The following is a 13,777-nucleotide window of genomic DNA, read 5'->3' as shown; positions in this document are numbered from 1 at the left end:
GCAGTTTCGGGGAAAAGAATGCCATCGCGTGAGTTCGTTAGAAAGGCATTGTGCAATCGGAGATCTTTCTTTGTGAAGTGAGGTGTGAGTGTCGCTGCGAGGTGACATAGGCAATAGGAGTGATGGCAAATATAAGTGACTGCTGAAATAATGTGCAATGTCAATTATAATCACGTGCGTCCTGTATTCCACCCACCTATAGAACCTGTGCACTGCGTTTTGCCAGGTTCGTTCTCTAAAGCCAGCCCGTGCGTCGCGCAAGGACTTTCGCGCAAGTACTATTTGCGTCCGCGACGAGGGAAATAGGGCATGAAAGGGATAGCGGTTAACCAGAGTAACCGTCAGACTGGCTACTCTGCAACGCAGGTTGAGGCTTCTGTCAACTATCACACTCTTCGATGTAATTTTAGTCACTTATTAGTTTCTTTTCTTCTTCAAATATACTGCATCGAGGGAAGAAAAAGAAAAAAAAAAGTACGAGGTGAAATCATGACGTCACTCTCCGCGAAACCTTCTCGCCCCAGAAGCAGCCGCAACTCGGGGTTCACCTTCCCCTACCCAACCCCCCTCCCTTTCTACCATTTTATCATACCCTTTCTCATCTCGAGGTCAGGCCTTGCTTCCTCCACTTGTTCGCGCCGCGCTGACCAATGTGATGTCAGCCACTGAGATCAACCAGCGCTCTTATCAATGATTGCAGTTGCGTTATTGCGCTTTTTCGCCTAACACCCTATCATGTTGGCTACTTGTATAGCCATTGGCATGTCTTTCTTGATTACTTGATTCCAAAAAACGCAATTTTCTGCTTGGACCTTAGTGAAAAGTCTGTAGTATTTTGTAAATAAAAAAATAAAAAATACAATAGAAAAGTCATAACTACAATGCCTATTATATTCAAGTGTCTTCCGTCACACTTTTCGTAAAACATCTGGAATAGTTAGGAACTCTCCTCTGATTTTTTTTTTTCGTTCCCTTCCTACATGAGGCGTTCTGTGTTCGAAGGCGCGTAATGTACGGGAAATTACGACACTCGCAATCCCGCCGAGTCGTAAGAAAGAGCTCGAGGACCAGCTGCTATGGCGCAGTTTGTGGTTTTCCCCGTGCAAAGTCGCTCTGCCGAGCATCTCGCGGCGTTTCGTGTTTTACGAAGAACTCAATTAAATACTACCGCATCCGGCTTGGGGTGTTTAATGGTTGCACTGCGCAGTGTCGTGCCGTTTTCTCGCGAAAACACCACCGCGGAACGGAATAGGCGGGCGACATTATCTTGGTGCGATGGGCGGAATGACGGTTTTGTAGCCGCTCTGAAATGCGAAACGCGAGTGGCTTGCCAAGGCTATTCAATCCTGGAGATACGCCAGGATGGAATTTTATGGTTTACCCCTAAATTCACGGCCAAGGGCGCATTTGCGTTGCAAGGAAGAAATGGGTCTCAGCGCATTTGGCAGGCAAACTACCGTGTCATGAGAGACAGCTTATCGATATTTATTTAATTATGCGTAATACCTGACACGCCCATTGAAGGATATTTTCAGTAAGGGGGTTAACGTTTAGCGCGGACCAGAAAAAAAAATAACACCCTACCACACATGTAACCAATGTACGTACATACAAAGATCGTGAAACAAAGCGAAAATACAGTGAAACATTATAATATACCATATTAGGAGTAGAGCGTATTCCTGTTATTGCCGAATCTTTCGTGGTTCGATATGAATGTTATGTGGCCCCCCCAAAAAAATTGTTCCAATGCGCAATAGCGCGAGGCAATGCAGATGAGTCAAGTGCTGGCATTTGATCGCGTATGCGCATGAAATCGAGTGTAATTTGATGGCGTCCTCGTGAATGAGGCGGCTGAGGGCACTGGTGTAAACGTGCCTGTGAAAAACACATGAAAGAGTAAATCCTTGAAAATGCCAGCTGGGAAAAGTGTCTTATACCAGGTGTACTTTTTTTCCCCAACTTTTACAGAATTTCAAGAAATCGCTTGCATCCGATAGCACAGTTGTATTGCCTGAGATAGATTATACTGGAGAAGGCGGGGAGTAATTTCATGAGAAATATTCGTTGTAGTCGTCTCCTTCCATAGCTGGCTGCGTTGCCGCTCATCATTCCAGCGTAGAATTTCACTTCTCCCATGTCATCGCAATAGGGAGGCGGAGATATGAGTAATTGTGTAAGGGGGTATGAGCCATTCATTGTCTTACGTAACGGACAAATTTAATTTTGAAGCAACTTAATTTCGAAGAATCGCAAGCGGCAAAGGGCGGGCGAATGCTGCTAACAACGCCGCCGAGCAAACTCGAGACATCGAACGCAAGCGACAACGGCAGACTGGGGGCATATATACCATCAGTGACGTCGTTCTCTCCCTCGCAGCCGAATGTGTGTGTAACCTCATAATAGAGAAATACTTTAATGAACCCTCGGCAATAACCAGTTATAAACACCGTGCCGCACGTTTCAGCTTCACTGCAGGTTAACCACCTTCACGAAGTGAAAGGGCCAACAATTTTTTTTTTTACCTCTGTTCAAGTGATTGACAAGAGTCACAACTTAGGGAAGAAGAAAGATCCGCTTTATATGAAACGGCTCTTTGTCAGAGCCCGTTAGCGATGTTGCAAGAGAGGACGACCTCAGTAGCATCGCGGGTACTGAGCGAAGAAAGAAAAGTGCTTAGCCAGAGTTCAGACGGCTGGCCGGGGATTCGGGGCCACGACTGCATGGCTTTGCAAGCGATGGAACGCTATGCATGACAGCGAACAGGTATATTTCGTTGCGTGTACAGCCAGATTCCAAATATGACGAATAATAAACTTGGAGCACATTTCAGCAGGTCTGTCAGAAATGTCAGTGCACAGTCTCCACGTATCGTCATATAATGTCAAAGCATTGTAAATCCCTTAAACGCGCTGCCAAGTACTTCTGTAGAAAGCGTTTCTCGTATGAAACGCGGGTAGCCCTCGGCTTAGATCTCAGACTTCGGAAATTTTGCGTTCCTCGCACTTTAAGAATTATTGAACTCAGTACGGGTGGCTCACCGTTTAAACCAGGGTTCATTTTGCTTCCACGCTCTGTTTTCTCTCTCTCTCCGCTTTCTCGAGCGCTCTCGGAGTGCGTAGGCGCTAAGAACTCGGCGGCATGCCATTAGAGTTAATCTCAGACTGAATCTGTAGTTCACGCAAAGCAAAAAAAAATAAAACAAAAAACATTTTTTTAAAGAAGAAGAAGAAAACTCAGATTTTTTTTTTCTCAGCGATCTTCAATTCATAAATCGCTTCCCATCGAAAAACACTCTGAGCTCAGTCAATGCACCTTCGAGTTTCGTAAGCAGCAGTGGCACGAAGGTTCACCGCAGTGCTTAAGGATGCCGTGATTCCACGTGGGCGACCTCTGTCATCAGCCTGACATCGATACACACTGTTAACCTCTACCATGCCCGCTGTTGACCTCCGTCGCGGCGTTTGGTAAACATTGGCCTTCACATCGAAACAGGCTGATAGGTTCTACGCTGTGTCAGCTTGTTTGCGGTTTATTCGATAAATGTGGCCTAATCTTACAGCCCGGGGCCTAATTCGGGAGAACCTTTACTCTACGTATAGACTGTTGAAATTTTACCGCCTTTCAGCTCGGTCTAAGAAGGCATAAATAGACAGAGAGATTAACTTCATTGTCGAAGCTACAAAGAGAGAGAGAGAGAGAGAGAGAGAGAGGGGTTGAAGCAATTTGAGAATAGTTAGGATTCCCAGCTTAACCTTTAAGTGACTATTCAACCATAATGAACAAGGCCTTTAATCCTTTTTCTAAATTGGACATTATGCAACAATTTAGAAACATTGCTTCACATTTGAGGGCAAATGTATGCGAAGCTACATAGCATGTATTTAAGCCTGTTGCCAGCATCCTGTGACTAGGGTGACATCAGCTTTTTTTTTTTTTTTTTTTTTTTTTTTGAGACCGCTGTACAGTCATTGGCGATGAGAAGCGTCCATGAAGTACGTTTTGGGTTACGCAAGATTACCTGACGCCTCGAGGGTGAAATCAGTATAACGACTTGTCATACATTGTTACATCTCCATTTATGTGTGTTTAGGCAACCAAATGCAATTTTTACCAGCACAAACTGTAGCTAATGATCATCTTGTCGACTTAATTACAAGATGGTACTTTCTATGCTTGTGGTACTGGAACAAACGACGGTTTTTCGAGGTTCGTGACATGCCTGTCTGAAATAAGAGCTGACTTTATCACTTGGCTTTCTTTGAGGCTTAAGAGGATAAAATGTTCGATAACGAAAGAACTATACCGAGAATGAGAGAGAGAGAGAGAGAAATACGGTCGCATATTTCACACAATGAGACATTTTGCAGCTAGTGTTCTTCGGACGAGAAACGCTTTGTCATTAGGAGCGACGGTTCCGCGAACATCGGCGAGCCTGAGGTTTTGTCTCAAGGCATCAATTGTTTCAGCACGGATCGTTTCTATCGAGTCGGCGATTTAAAATAGCGGTTTCGGTGATCTGTTTTCCCACTCCTACGATATTCTTCTATGCGCGTGGAACTGTCCTTGTGAGAAGAAGTGAATGTGCCTTGTCGAGCCCGGTTCCCATTCCGTAGAGAATGGCTGAAACAAGTGTTGACTAAGCAGTGCAATTGTCCACGGGCAGAGAAGTCGACAAAAGCTTTCGGTGACACGTGATTGCAGCCCCCTGATGCCAATGGCAGTGGAGTAGCCGTATGCATAATGTGCTGGATTGCCTGTAGTTGTGGGTACCGTTTTGAAAATAAGATGAAAGAGTCTTACGAAGTGGGAAAAAAAATTCGGCAGAACCCATCTCACGATGACTGCCCACGGTAATGCGCTTATCAATTAAGCAATATAATGACTGAGTTGACGAACTGCCACCGTCGAAACGCCTTATGTATGAGGCGTTTACTGTAGTGAGACTCGTCTCTCGGCTTTTCTTATATGAACACTCTGCGCAATCTAGCCTCCGCATGGCCTCCGAAACGCATGAAGAGCCGTTGCATGCGCTGAGAACGCGCATTGCGGCTACCGGGCTCCCCTACGAATTTTTTTTCTGGCCACGCTGCGCCATCTGGTGGCGCTGCCGAGTAATGCGAGCGTGGCCTCCGAGACTAGATGCGTGGCGTGCCGGTGCGTGTGAACGCTGCGAATTCCCTCTCTGGCCGCATATACCCAGTGACCCAATTGGCGAGAGGTCGATCATTTATGAGCGGCAGGGAACCCAGTGCATTCATGGCGCAGCTCGCTTTTAGAGCGTGGGCGGGAAAGACGTACGTTGAAAAGCGGCACATAATTTCACTCAAATGATCGTCCAACTGAAAGGCCTCTACGAACAAATCGAGTTTCATACAGATTGGCACTTTGTATTGGCGAGGCGCTTATCCGTACCACCAATTTTAGTGTTTCTTGTGAAGATTAACCGCGACCTGAGCAGCGCGTTTCAAGAATGAAGACCTGTACGGTGCTGAAGACTTGAAGACTTGCACGGCATCTTCATAGCCGTGCAACTATACTCGCGGACAACTTTCTGTGGCAATGAAGGGAAAGCTACGGAGGCAAAGCGCGCAGAAGCGAGAGCACTTCTGAAAAGAGTCCTTCGTTTTAATCCACGTTGGTTTAGGCTGGGGAAGAGAAAACATAAACAGCTTATTAACAACAGTTAAATAAGACAGAACACACCACTGAGCGTAAAAGTTTACTTATTTTGCGGCTTTTACCTTCCGCGTCTGGGGAAACGCGAAACCGTCGCACGTGAAAGCTGCGTCGATTCAGCGTCCGTTCCGAGCAACCAAAAGCACTGTCAAACGCTGCACATGTGCAGCATCCACGCGCCCGTAGCTTTCCCTTCATTGCCACAGAAAGTTGTCCGCGAGTATAGAAGAGATTTCCTAGCCCGTTTATGTTTAACGCAGGAATCACGCGTGCCTGAAATAAATACCATAAAAAGTCGCAGTTTCGCCCGAGTGGCGGAGCATACATTGCGATGGCAAATTAGTAGAGAGCTGTACGGAGCAAGGGTAGTAGTTTAATGGGGCGTATAAAGTTGTTCTTCTTCTTTCTGGGGTTTTACGTGCCAAAACCAGTTCTGATTATGAGGCGCGCCGTAGTGGAGGGCTCCAGATTAAGTTTGGCCAGCTGGGGTTCCTTAACGTGCACTACAACGCAAGCACACGGGCGTTTTTGCATTTCGCCTCCATCGAAATGCGGCCGCTGCGGTCGGGATTCGATCCCGCGATCTCGTGCTCAGCAGCGCAACGCCTTAGCTGACTGAGCCACCGCGGCGGGTAGAAAGAAATTGTAGCAGCACCAACGAGGCAACGCGCAGAGCTGCTGCCTGCGTTCCCCGTTTCCCGCGTTCGCGCCGGGGAAACGCAGGCGGCGTCGGCAGCAGCTCGGCAGATTTCGAGCAGCCACGCTACAGCGTACTAAAATACCCAATTCTAGTACACTGTATCCGTACCACCAATTTAGTGTTTCTTCTGAAGATTAACCGCGAGCCACGCCGCAGCAAGTGTGGAGGCGCAGCTTGGCCGTGACGTCACCGAGGAGATAAAGCTCGGAGCCGCGGCGATGGCGGCACAACTCTCGTTGGCTCTGTGGCGCGTACATGTAGCATTGACATGAGACGACCAAGGAAGAGCCGGACACCCGAAGAAGAAGCCGCTCATCTTGAAGCGCGCCGCGCTGCCAAGCGAGCGAGTAAGTACGAACTTTATTGAGGTCCTGAGGAAAAATGTCACAGTTTCGCCCTAAGGGCGAAGCGATGAATGCGATAGCAACACAGCAATGTCATACGAAGTAAGGTGAGCGGCTTTGGTAGCAATATGAATTGTAGTAAACATGAGCTGATTAAGTAAGCAGGTGTGCTGCGGCGTAAGTAGACCGACATGAAGAGAGACTCGATGACCACGAGAAGGCGCGTGTGAAACGGTGGTGTTGATGAGAAGCGCTTCCCGTGGGCAGCGCGTGCGAGGGGACACACCTGTAGCGCTGCACTGCCGACCCGGGCAGCATTGCATGTGTAGCGTGCGTTGGAAAATGTGGCCCGACTATTACTAACTGATTGAACAAGCGTGGTGTGAGCGCGCACAAACATGAATAGATCACACTGAATGACTGCAGACAACGACTGTCAAAACGCTGGCAGCAAGCGCATATATACGCCGCAGCAGCGGGCGAAGGTACGTGCGGTCTATCGCTTCAACGGAAACTGAGCGGCGAATGCACGGCGCATAAAGGTCACAGCCGTGTGGAGATAAGAGACGGTGCGGTCGAACGAACGACGAGCGCGGTTGTTGGCAGCGTAGAAGTGCGCCCCCCCCCCCCCCCCCCCCGCTCCTTCCGGCGCTGGCTTCCCTCTTCCTTGCTTGCGCGTGGGAGAGATAAGAGACTGTGCGGACGAGCGACGAGCGCGGTTGTTGGCAGAGAAGTGCCCCCCCCCCCCCCCCTGCTCCCTCCGGCGCTGGCTCTCCGCTTCCTTGCTTGCGCGTGGGAGATTGAGTGCGTTCGCTCTCCGTGATAGCGCGCGTCCCCGCACGCTGCCTCTGGGGCATACGGCGCGCGGCGAAGATTTTATCTATACGGAACCTCACGGCGACGGCGACGGCGACGGCGACGCCGACGGCAGAAATCCGGTTGAAGTGTCCATATAATTGCTATCGCAATAAAGGAATTAAAGCGGGGCCGGAGGCCCCGCCAATCAATCCGGTGGCTCCAAGCCAGAAGCTGCGCGTCGGCGGCGAGCCGATTCGGAATACCGTGCCTAGCAGCACTTAGCATTTTCTAGCAAAACTTAGCCAAACCTAGCATAACCTGGAAGAAGCTAGGTCGATCACCAGCTCCGCTGTTTACTTCAGCCTTGCACCACTACTGCAAGCTGGCCACTTTTTTTGTTAAATCCGCTGTACCGTTTCAAGACCTAGACGTCTACACCATCTGCACCTTCAGACACTACAAAGAATGCTTCACGAAACGCAGCCTCCCAACTGCAGCCAGTTTTGTCCCGCTCGCACTGTAGTATTGGGGTCTAGCATATGGGACTTCGAATTAACTACTGCGCTATTGTATAGGCGTCTAAATCAGGCGTAACATTTTTATTCCCTGTCAGCTAGAAGAGTGAGCCTTCTCCCCTTTATTAGTCGGACATGCACATGGGGGGTGCGCTCGCTGCAGTTGGAGAGTGCCCTGAAAGAGGTCAGAACCCGGCATACCGAAAAGTACCTGACGTATCCAAAAATGCTCATTGCATCTATAGTGGGCGATCTCAAGCAGTGGAATCAGATTCAACGATGACCGACCGTTCTGGCTGCCATATTTGTCACCAAATAGTTGCTTTGTTTCCCGCGCACAAGTTCACCTTGTGAGCAGTGCTTTTCTCATTCACCTTTCTAGCTGGAGTTTCTGCTTGCATGCCGTTATTATTTCGCGACGAGATGCAATATAACAAGCTGTCCTACAGAACCAGAGTTACGCGAATATTCCTATACTCCAAAGCACGTTTTACTTTATTTGGGGAGGTAATGCGTGGCGGTTCTTTGATGGTGGAGGACCGTGCAATGATTGCAGTATACTGCTGCTTCCCTTGTACAACTGAAACGAAGTCAACCGAGCAGCCGAAGTTATCAGTGGTTGTGCAGCGACTCTGCCCGTACGTAGTTACATGCATCTTGTCGTAACGGGCAGCTCCCAAATAGGTTTCCGAGGCTTTACGGTGTTCGCGACAGAGCTCCTCGGGCGCGAAATTGAAACCGTTGATATGACCGGGACCGAAAATGGCGCGAGGTGCGTGATGGCCCGCAATGAGGGGATCGAGGTAGTAGCCTATAACTTCCCGACTACTTGGAAGAAAGTGCCTATGCGTATATAGCTAGGGACTGACAATATGAACACACCGAGAAACGCAAGACAAGCAAATGGCGGTCATTTTCATGCACGTGGCTTGCAGAGTATCATTCGCTCACTCGCCAGTGCGACAGCCTCTACGACCTTCGCGGTTTAACAGACACGGGCATGCATTACGAGACATGGGCTATCATTTGCACTGGACGTAAACCTGGCCAATTTCCCATATGCAGCTCTTACATTCTGCTCTGTTACTTTTTTATATTTTATTTATTTATTTTGTGTGTGTGAAATTGGATACTCCTTGGTGATTGCTGCTTGCGGCATTTTCGGAGTGTGGAATTTACGATGCATAAATTCTTCGTGTTCATGTTTTTCGTGTGAACTGCTTGAATAGGAGAGGGTGTCTTCCGAAGATCAGCGTCATTCATATGTCCCTGCTCGTTAAAGGAGGACAAATGAATTACCTGCGACTGTTTTGGTTGGTAATCGGAGTAAGGGTTTAACGCTTATGATGAAGCAGCGTGTAAAGCGAGGAGTGAGCAAGTAAGACTCTCAGCCACTGGGCTCAACAAATTGGCTGCTGATTTCTTCATATTTCCATGATAGAAGCAACCAACGTATGCATGAAGGCCTGTTGAAGGCAATGTTAGTGGGCACGTATTGTGCGCATGATTACACTTTCATCTTGTATGCCTATTAAAGTAGTTTTTTCCCCCTGTTTAATGCCAATAGAATTCTAGGCACTGACAGACTTGTTTTCTTTCCGGCTATCTATCAAACCGTTTTCGTGGGCCGATCCCAAAGGTAGCCCATTCTATGAATGTGGCCGATCCCGATGTTAGTGCAATATAAAACTGTGGGCCTAACCTCGATCAACGTGCCTCGTCAATGCAAAAAAAAAAAAAAGAATCCTTCAAGATTTCTCCGAATTCATTTTCGTCTGAAAAGAATGCTATTCGCATAATTGGGTAGTTATCGTAGATGAGTTCTGGCCGAATTTTTCTCGGCTTATATGCTTCTTTTGTTAAGGTTATTGTAGCTTTCGACCCTCTTACTTTTTCTATAATCTTTTTTTATTCTAGCTGAGAGTTTGGAATAGACGGCCGCTCTGTGTGGCCGTCTATTTCACATAGTGGCCAAGCTCTGTATGGTTGCGGGCAGTGCAAAACAATGATATGAATTGAATTCTGGGGTTATACAGGCCATAAACACGACTGGATATGAGACATGCCGTAGAGGGACGCTCCGGGATAGTTTTGACCACCCGGGGTTCTTCAACCTAAATCTCAGTACGTCAAAAGTAATTCGGAGTCCACAATTATACGGCGTCTCTAATAGCAAGACTGTTGCTTTGATGCGTTGTAAAGTCTCTTTATTTAATTGTTATTAATGAAACGGGTCCCTTCCTGTGTAGAGAGAGAGAGAGAAAGAGAAACAGAAGAGAGGAAAGGCAGGGAGGTTAACTAGATGCATGTTCGGTTTGCTACCCTGCACTGGGGGAAGGGGTATAGGAATGAAAAAGAAACGCACGTTGATGTCTTCCGAAACATCCACACTGATCAAAGGGTATATACGAGCAAAAAGTTTTACGCTAGAATTATTCGTCACAGAAAATTCCAGCCAATCCCGATGCTGAACCGTAAGCGGCCATTACCGTAAGCGACCCGGCAATGGCAACTGGGACTTGCCAACGAAGAACTTCGTGAATTCGGTCTCTGATCCCGTGTCATCAATATGAGTCTTTGCCACAGTGACCTGTTTTATGAATGACGCTCTTACCTCACCCAGCGGTGTTCTCAAGACAATCGAACTTACCATACTTACTTTAACTACAACACTTCCCCCACATTCTCTGACGGCGCAGGGAGGCACGTCGTGGGCGGACGAAGAGCTCGAGTACGCGGCCAGCGGCGGCCTCATGGAGACTTCGGGAGGCGACGAAGATGGCGGTGCGGACCTGGGCGGTGCCGACCCGCAGCAGCCGGGGCGACTGCCACCGCCGACGGCGGACAAGCGCAACCTGGCGGCCCTGGCTCGCAGCGGACGGCTGCCCCGGTTCCACTACAACAAAAAGCTCGGCCCGGCCGCCTCGCCCCTGCAGCCCGCCACGTCGCGGGTGTTCATGGCTGGCCGGAGACTGCTGCCCACCGTCGGCGGGGGAGCCGCCATGCCTCCGATGCTGCGTCAGCACCAGGGCGGAGGCCATGGCTGGCAACCCGATGCCTGGACGGCGGCGGGCGACCAGGCGCTTCAGGGCGACGCGCCCGAGAAGATGGGCGTCGTCGAGGCGCTGGGCCGCCTGTCCGAGGCCGCCATCTTCCCCTACATCGGGCCGCATAGGTGGATAAAGCCGTGGTGCATACACCCCGCTGCTCTGTCCTGCCTGTTTCCCGTCCCCACGCAGCAGCATCGTCTTCCTGCTCGTTCCGTGCTGCACCCGCTGCCCTCGATGCGCACGGCTAGGCATAGTTAGCTGATTTCCACCCCCACCGCCCTTGTGAGCGCCGCGCACGTGGCGACATCTATTATAGCTGTGGTGAAGCGTTAAGCGGACGATGCAACTGTGACTCCGATCCAGAGCTTTAGAGAACTGTGGGCCTACAGAATATAGTTAGCAATCAGAATCTTTTTCTGTTTCAGTTACGTGCCTAAAATAAACTAGACGTGCCAGAGTGATGAAAGTGGCTTAAGTTTAGGCTTTATGCACCGCCACTCGAGTGTCACTAAACACTGGCAGGAGAGAGGTAGAGCTAGGCCACTACGAGCGGAGTACACGATGCTCGGGTGGATCAAACGCCGGCATGCAATTACAAGGCTAAGTCCGCCTGTAGCGAAGAACTTTCTCCTCCTGTAAGCAGTGCTAATTGAAAATAGCTACACAAATCGCCATGCTTACTGCTACCTTGCCTTTGCCGACTAAGTTCAGATGTCGTGTGTAGAAACTCATGTTCTATATTTCTGAGGCGTGTGCCATACATCCACAGCAAATGGAGCCTCGGTACTTTGGGTCGATGTTTCGCTAAGTTGCACTTTTGTATTCGGTAGGCACGCACTGTAGACTGTTTTCATCTCCCGTTGCAAATGTCAATGAAAGATTAATAATCCTCAGGTGAGTTCTTAGACAAGTCGGCTTGTTTTGGTCAGGCTTGCATCGTTAGCATGAAAAATATAAGCTGTAGGGCGTAACCCGCCACCTCCACAAGAAAAAAAAGGGAAAGAATTGCAGGAGCAAGAACAACAAAACTTACGTGCTGTGCAGCAAAAACGACGGCTTGTCTGTCTTATCAAGCCGCACGCCTTTCGGTTGGTCGTGGCGCAGAGCAGACCTATGCTTTAATGTGCTTTCACCGTGTCCGCCCCAATAAAAGTTATGCAACGCTCAGGTTCACAATTAGACTATCGAACGTTTTGATGATTTTAGTCCTGTCTCAGGCACAGATACGCGGTCGCACCACGGTCCAGTTTTTTCCTACGGTTACGCCACTTTCAGCTTTTAGCTGAAGCTAAGCTGACAGTTAGATGAAGGAATGCACCCTATTGACAAAGCCTATTGTAGTTGTAGAAGCGGATTAAGACCCGTATTCACAAGACTCCTCTTGCGTAAAAGCGTTTCTTCGTTAGCGGCTAAAATCAGAAATTGCTTAGTCCGATCCCACGCTGAGGTCAAAGGTTTGTCCGTTATTATTTTGATCAACTTGTGCTTGTTTTGACGCTGCTTGGCCTAGAGAAGCGGCATCAAGCCTGCAAAGTGTATTGACTTTCACGTGGCAGATGGTGCCACAGCATTAGCGTTCGAGATGCGTTGATGACGCGGAACGCTCTAAAAGCCTAATTCTTTACTACGTCATATTCTTAATTTTACGTTCTATAGCACGGTACGCAATTACAGTATATATGCTAAAACATTGATCTCTTGTAGGTTTCGCGGAGAGGCAGAGCAGGGGCAGAGGGCTTAATGTATCACGTACCCCAGTAACATATGACGTATCATGTAAAGCTATTACCCTCTAATGATTGGTGCGATAAAGAAACGATCGTCGCATCAATCGCTAATCACCGACGAGATTTACGCAAGAGAAGTTTTGTGGACACTTCTACACGTTGGAAACATTGCATGGCGTCTGTTCTAATAGCGTATGCATTCATTTGAAAGTTGCTCGTGTTGCACCGAGCACTGGTACTATTCAGTTTTCGGTGTTTGGCATTACATGCACTGGCGCTTTGGCAGGAGGTCGCACGCTTGACCTGTCGTGCCGTGCTAACATACGCTTGCTAAAGCTTTGTTGTCACAGGGCATTACAATTGCAGATGCATCTCTTGCTTCACTGTTTGCTTATACATGGACGCTGTTACAAAAAAAAAAAACACATAATGAAAAGTTTGATGTCGCTTAACAAGACAAAACACAGACAGTTCAGTTAAGCATCCACTAAATGCGGTGCTGAATATAAACGTGGACGTAAGGAAACAATGGCGCATATATACGTGTTTAAAGTCCTTAACCCCTTGCACATTTCTTTGTTATTATTACGCTTGTGCTGATGTTCCGAACGTGGTTGTGTACATAAACGACAATCGATGCAGAATCGTGACAATCACTGTGCTAAGTCTCTTAGTCTTGTGAATTCGTCGAGTAGCTTATTGTGCTGTTGGGGCGAAAGGGTCGCAGTTGCAATTTTGGAGGGATAGCGTGAAGGTGGTGTAGCTTAAAACGGTGCATGATTCTGATTCTATGATTTAGAGCCCAGCCTGAACCCCAATACAAGGCGGAAGCCTCATGCCGTGTATTCATTGCCAAATTAATAAAGAAAAGCCACGAAATAGTGACGTTGGCGGATGAAACCAAGTTGTCTTTGACTATTGTTTTCGTTCTGGTTAAGCGTACCACCTCTTCAGGGGAACACGG

At 48.4% G+C, this 13,777-nt stretch overlaps 1 protein-coding gene across 4 annotated transcripts in view; it reads left to right on the top strand.

The window, feature by feature from the left end:
• LOC119446231 (uncharacterized) overlaps positions 1-13,777 on the top strand; it is a 233,172-nt gene that overhangs the window by 202,933 nt on the left and 16,462 nt on the right. For 3 of the 4 annotated variants that reach the window (XM_049664018.1, XM_049664021.1, XM_049664020.1), the window contains one exon: positions 10,736-11,226. In XM_049664018.1, the coding sequence (XP_049519975.1) occupies positions 10,736-11,226 (491 nt within the window). The remainder of the gene's footprint in view (positions 1-10,735; positions 11,227-13,777) is intronic. The other variant, XM_049664019.1, reaches the window with a different exon arrangement.

The sequence above is a fragment of the Dermacentor silvarum genome, chromosome 3 (assembly GCF_013339745.2).
Source record: "Dermacentor silvarum isolate Dsil-2018 chromosome 3, BIME_Dsil_1.4, whole genome shotgun sequence".
In the NCBI taxonomy this organism is placed as follows: domain Eukaryota; kingdom Metazoa; phylum Arthropoda; class Arachnida; order Ixodida; family Ixodidae; genus Dermacentor; species Dermacentor silvarum.
This window is presented reverse-complemented; position numbering and strand designations above follow the sequence as displayed.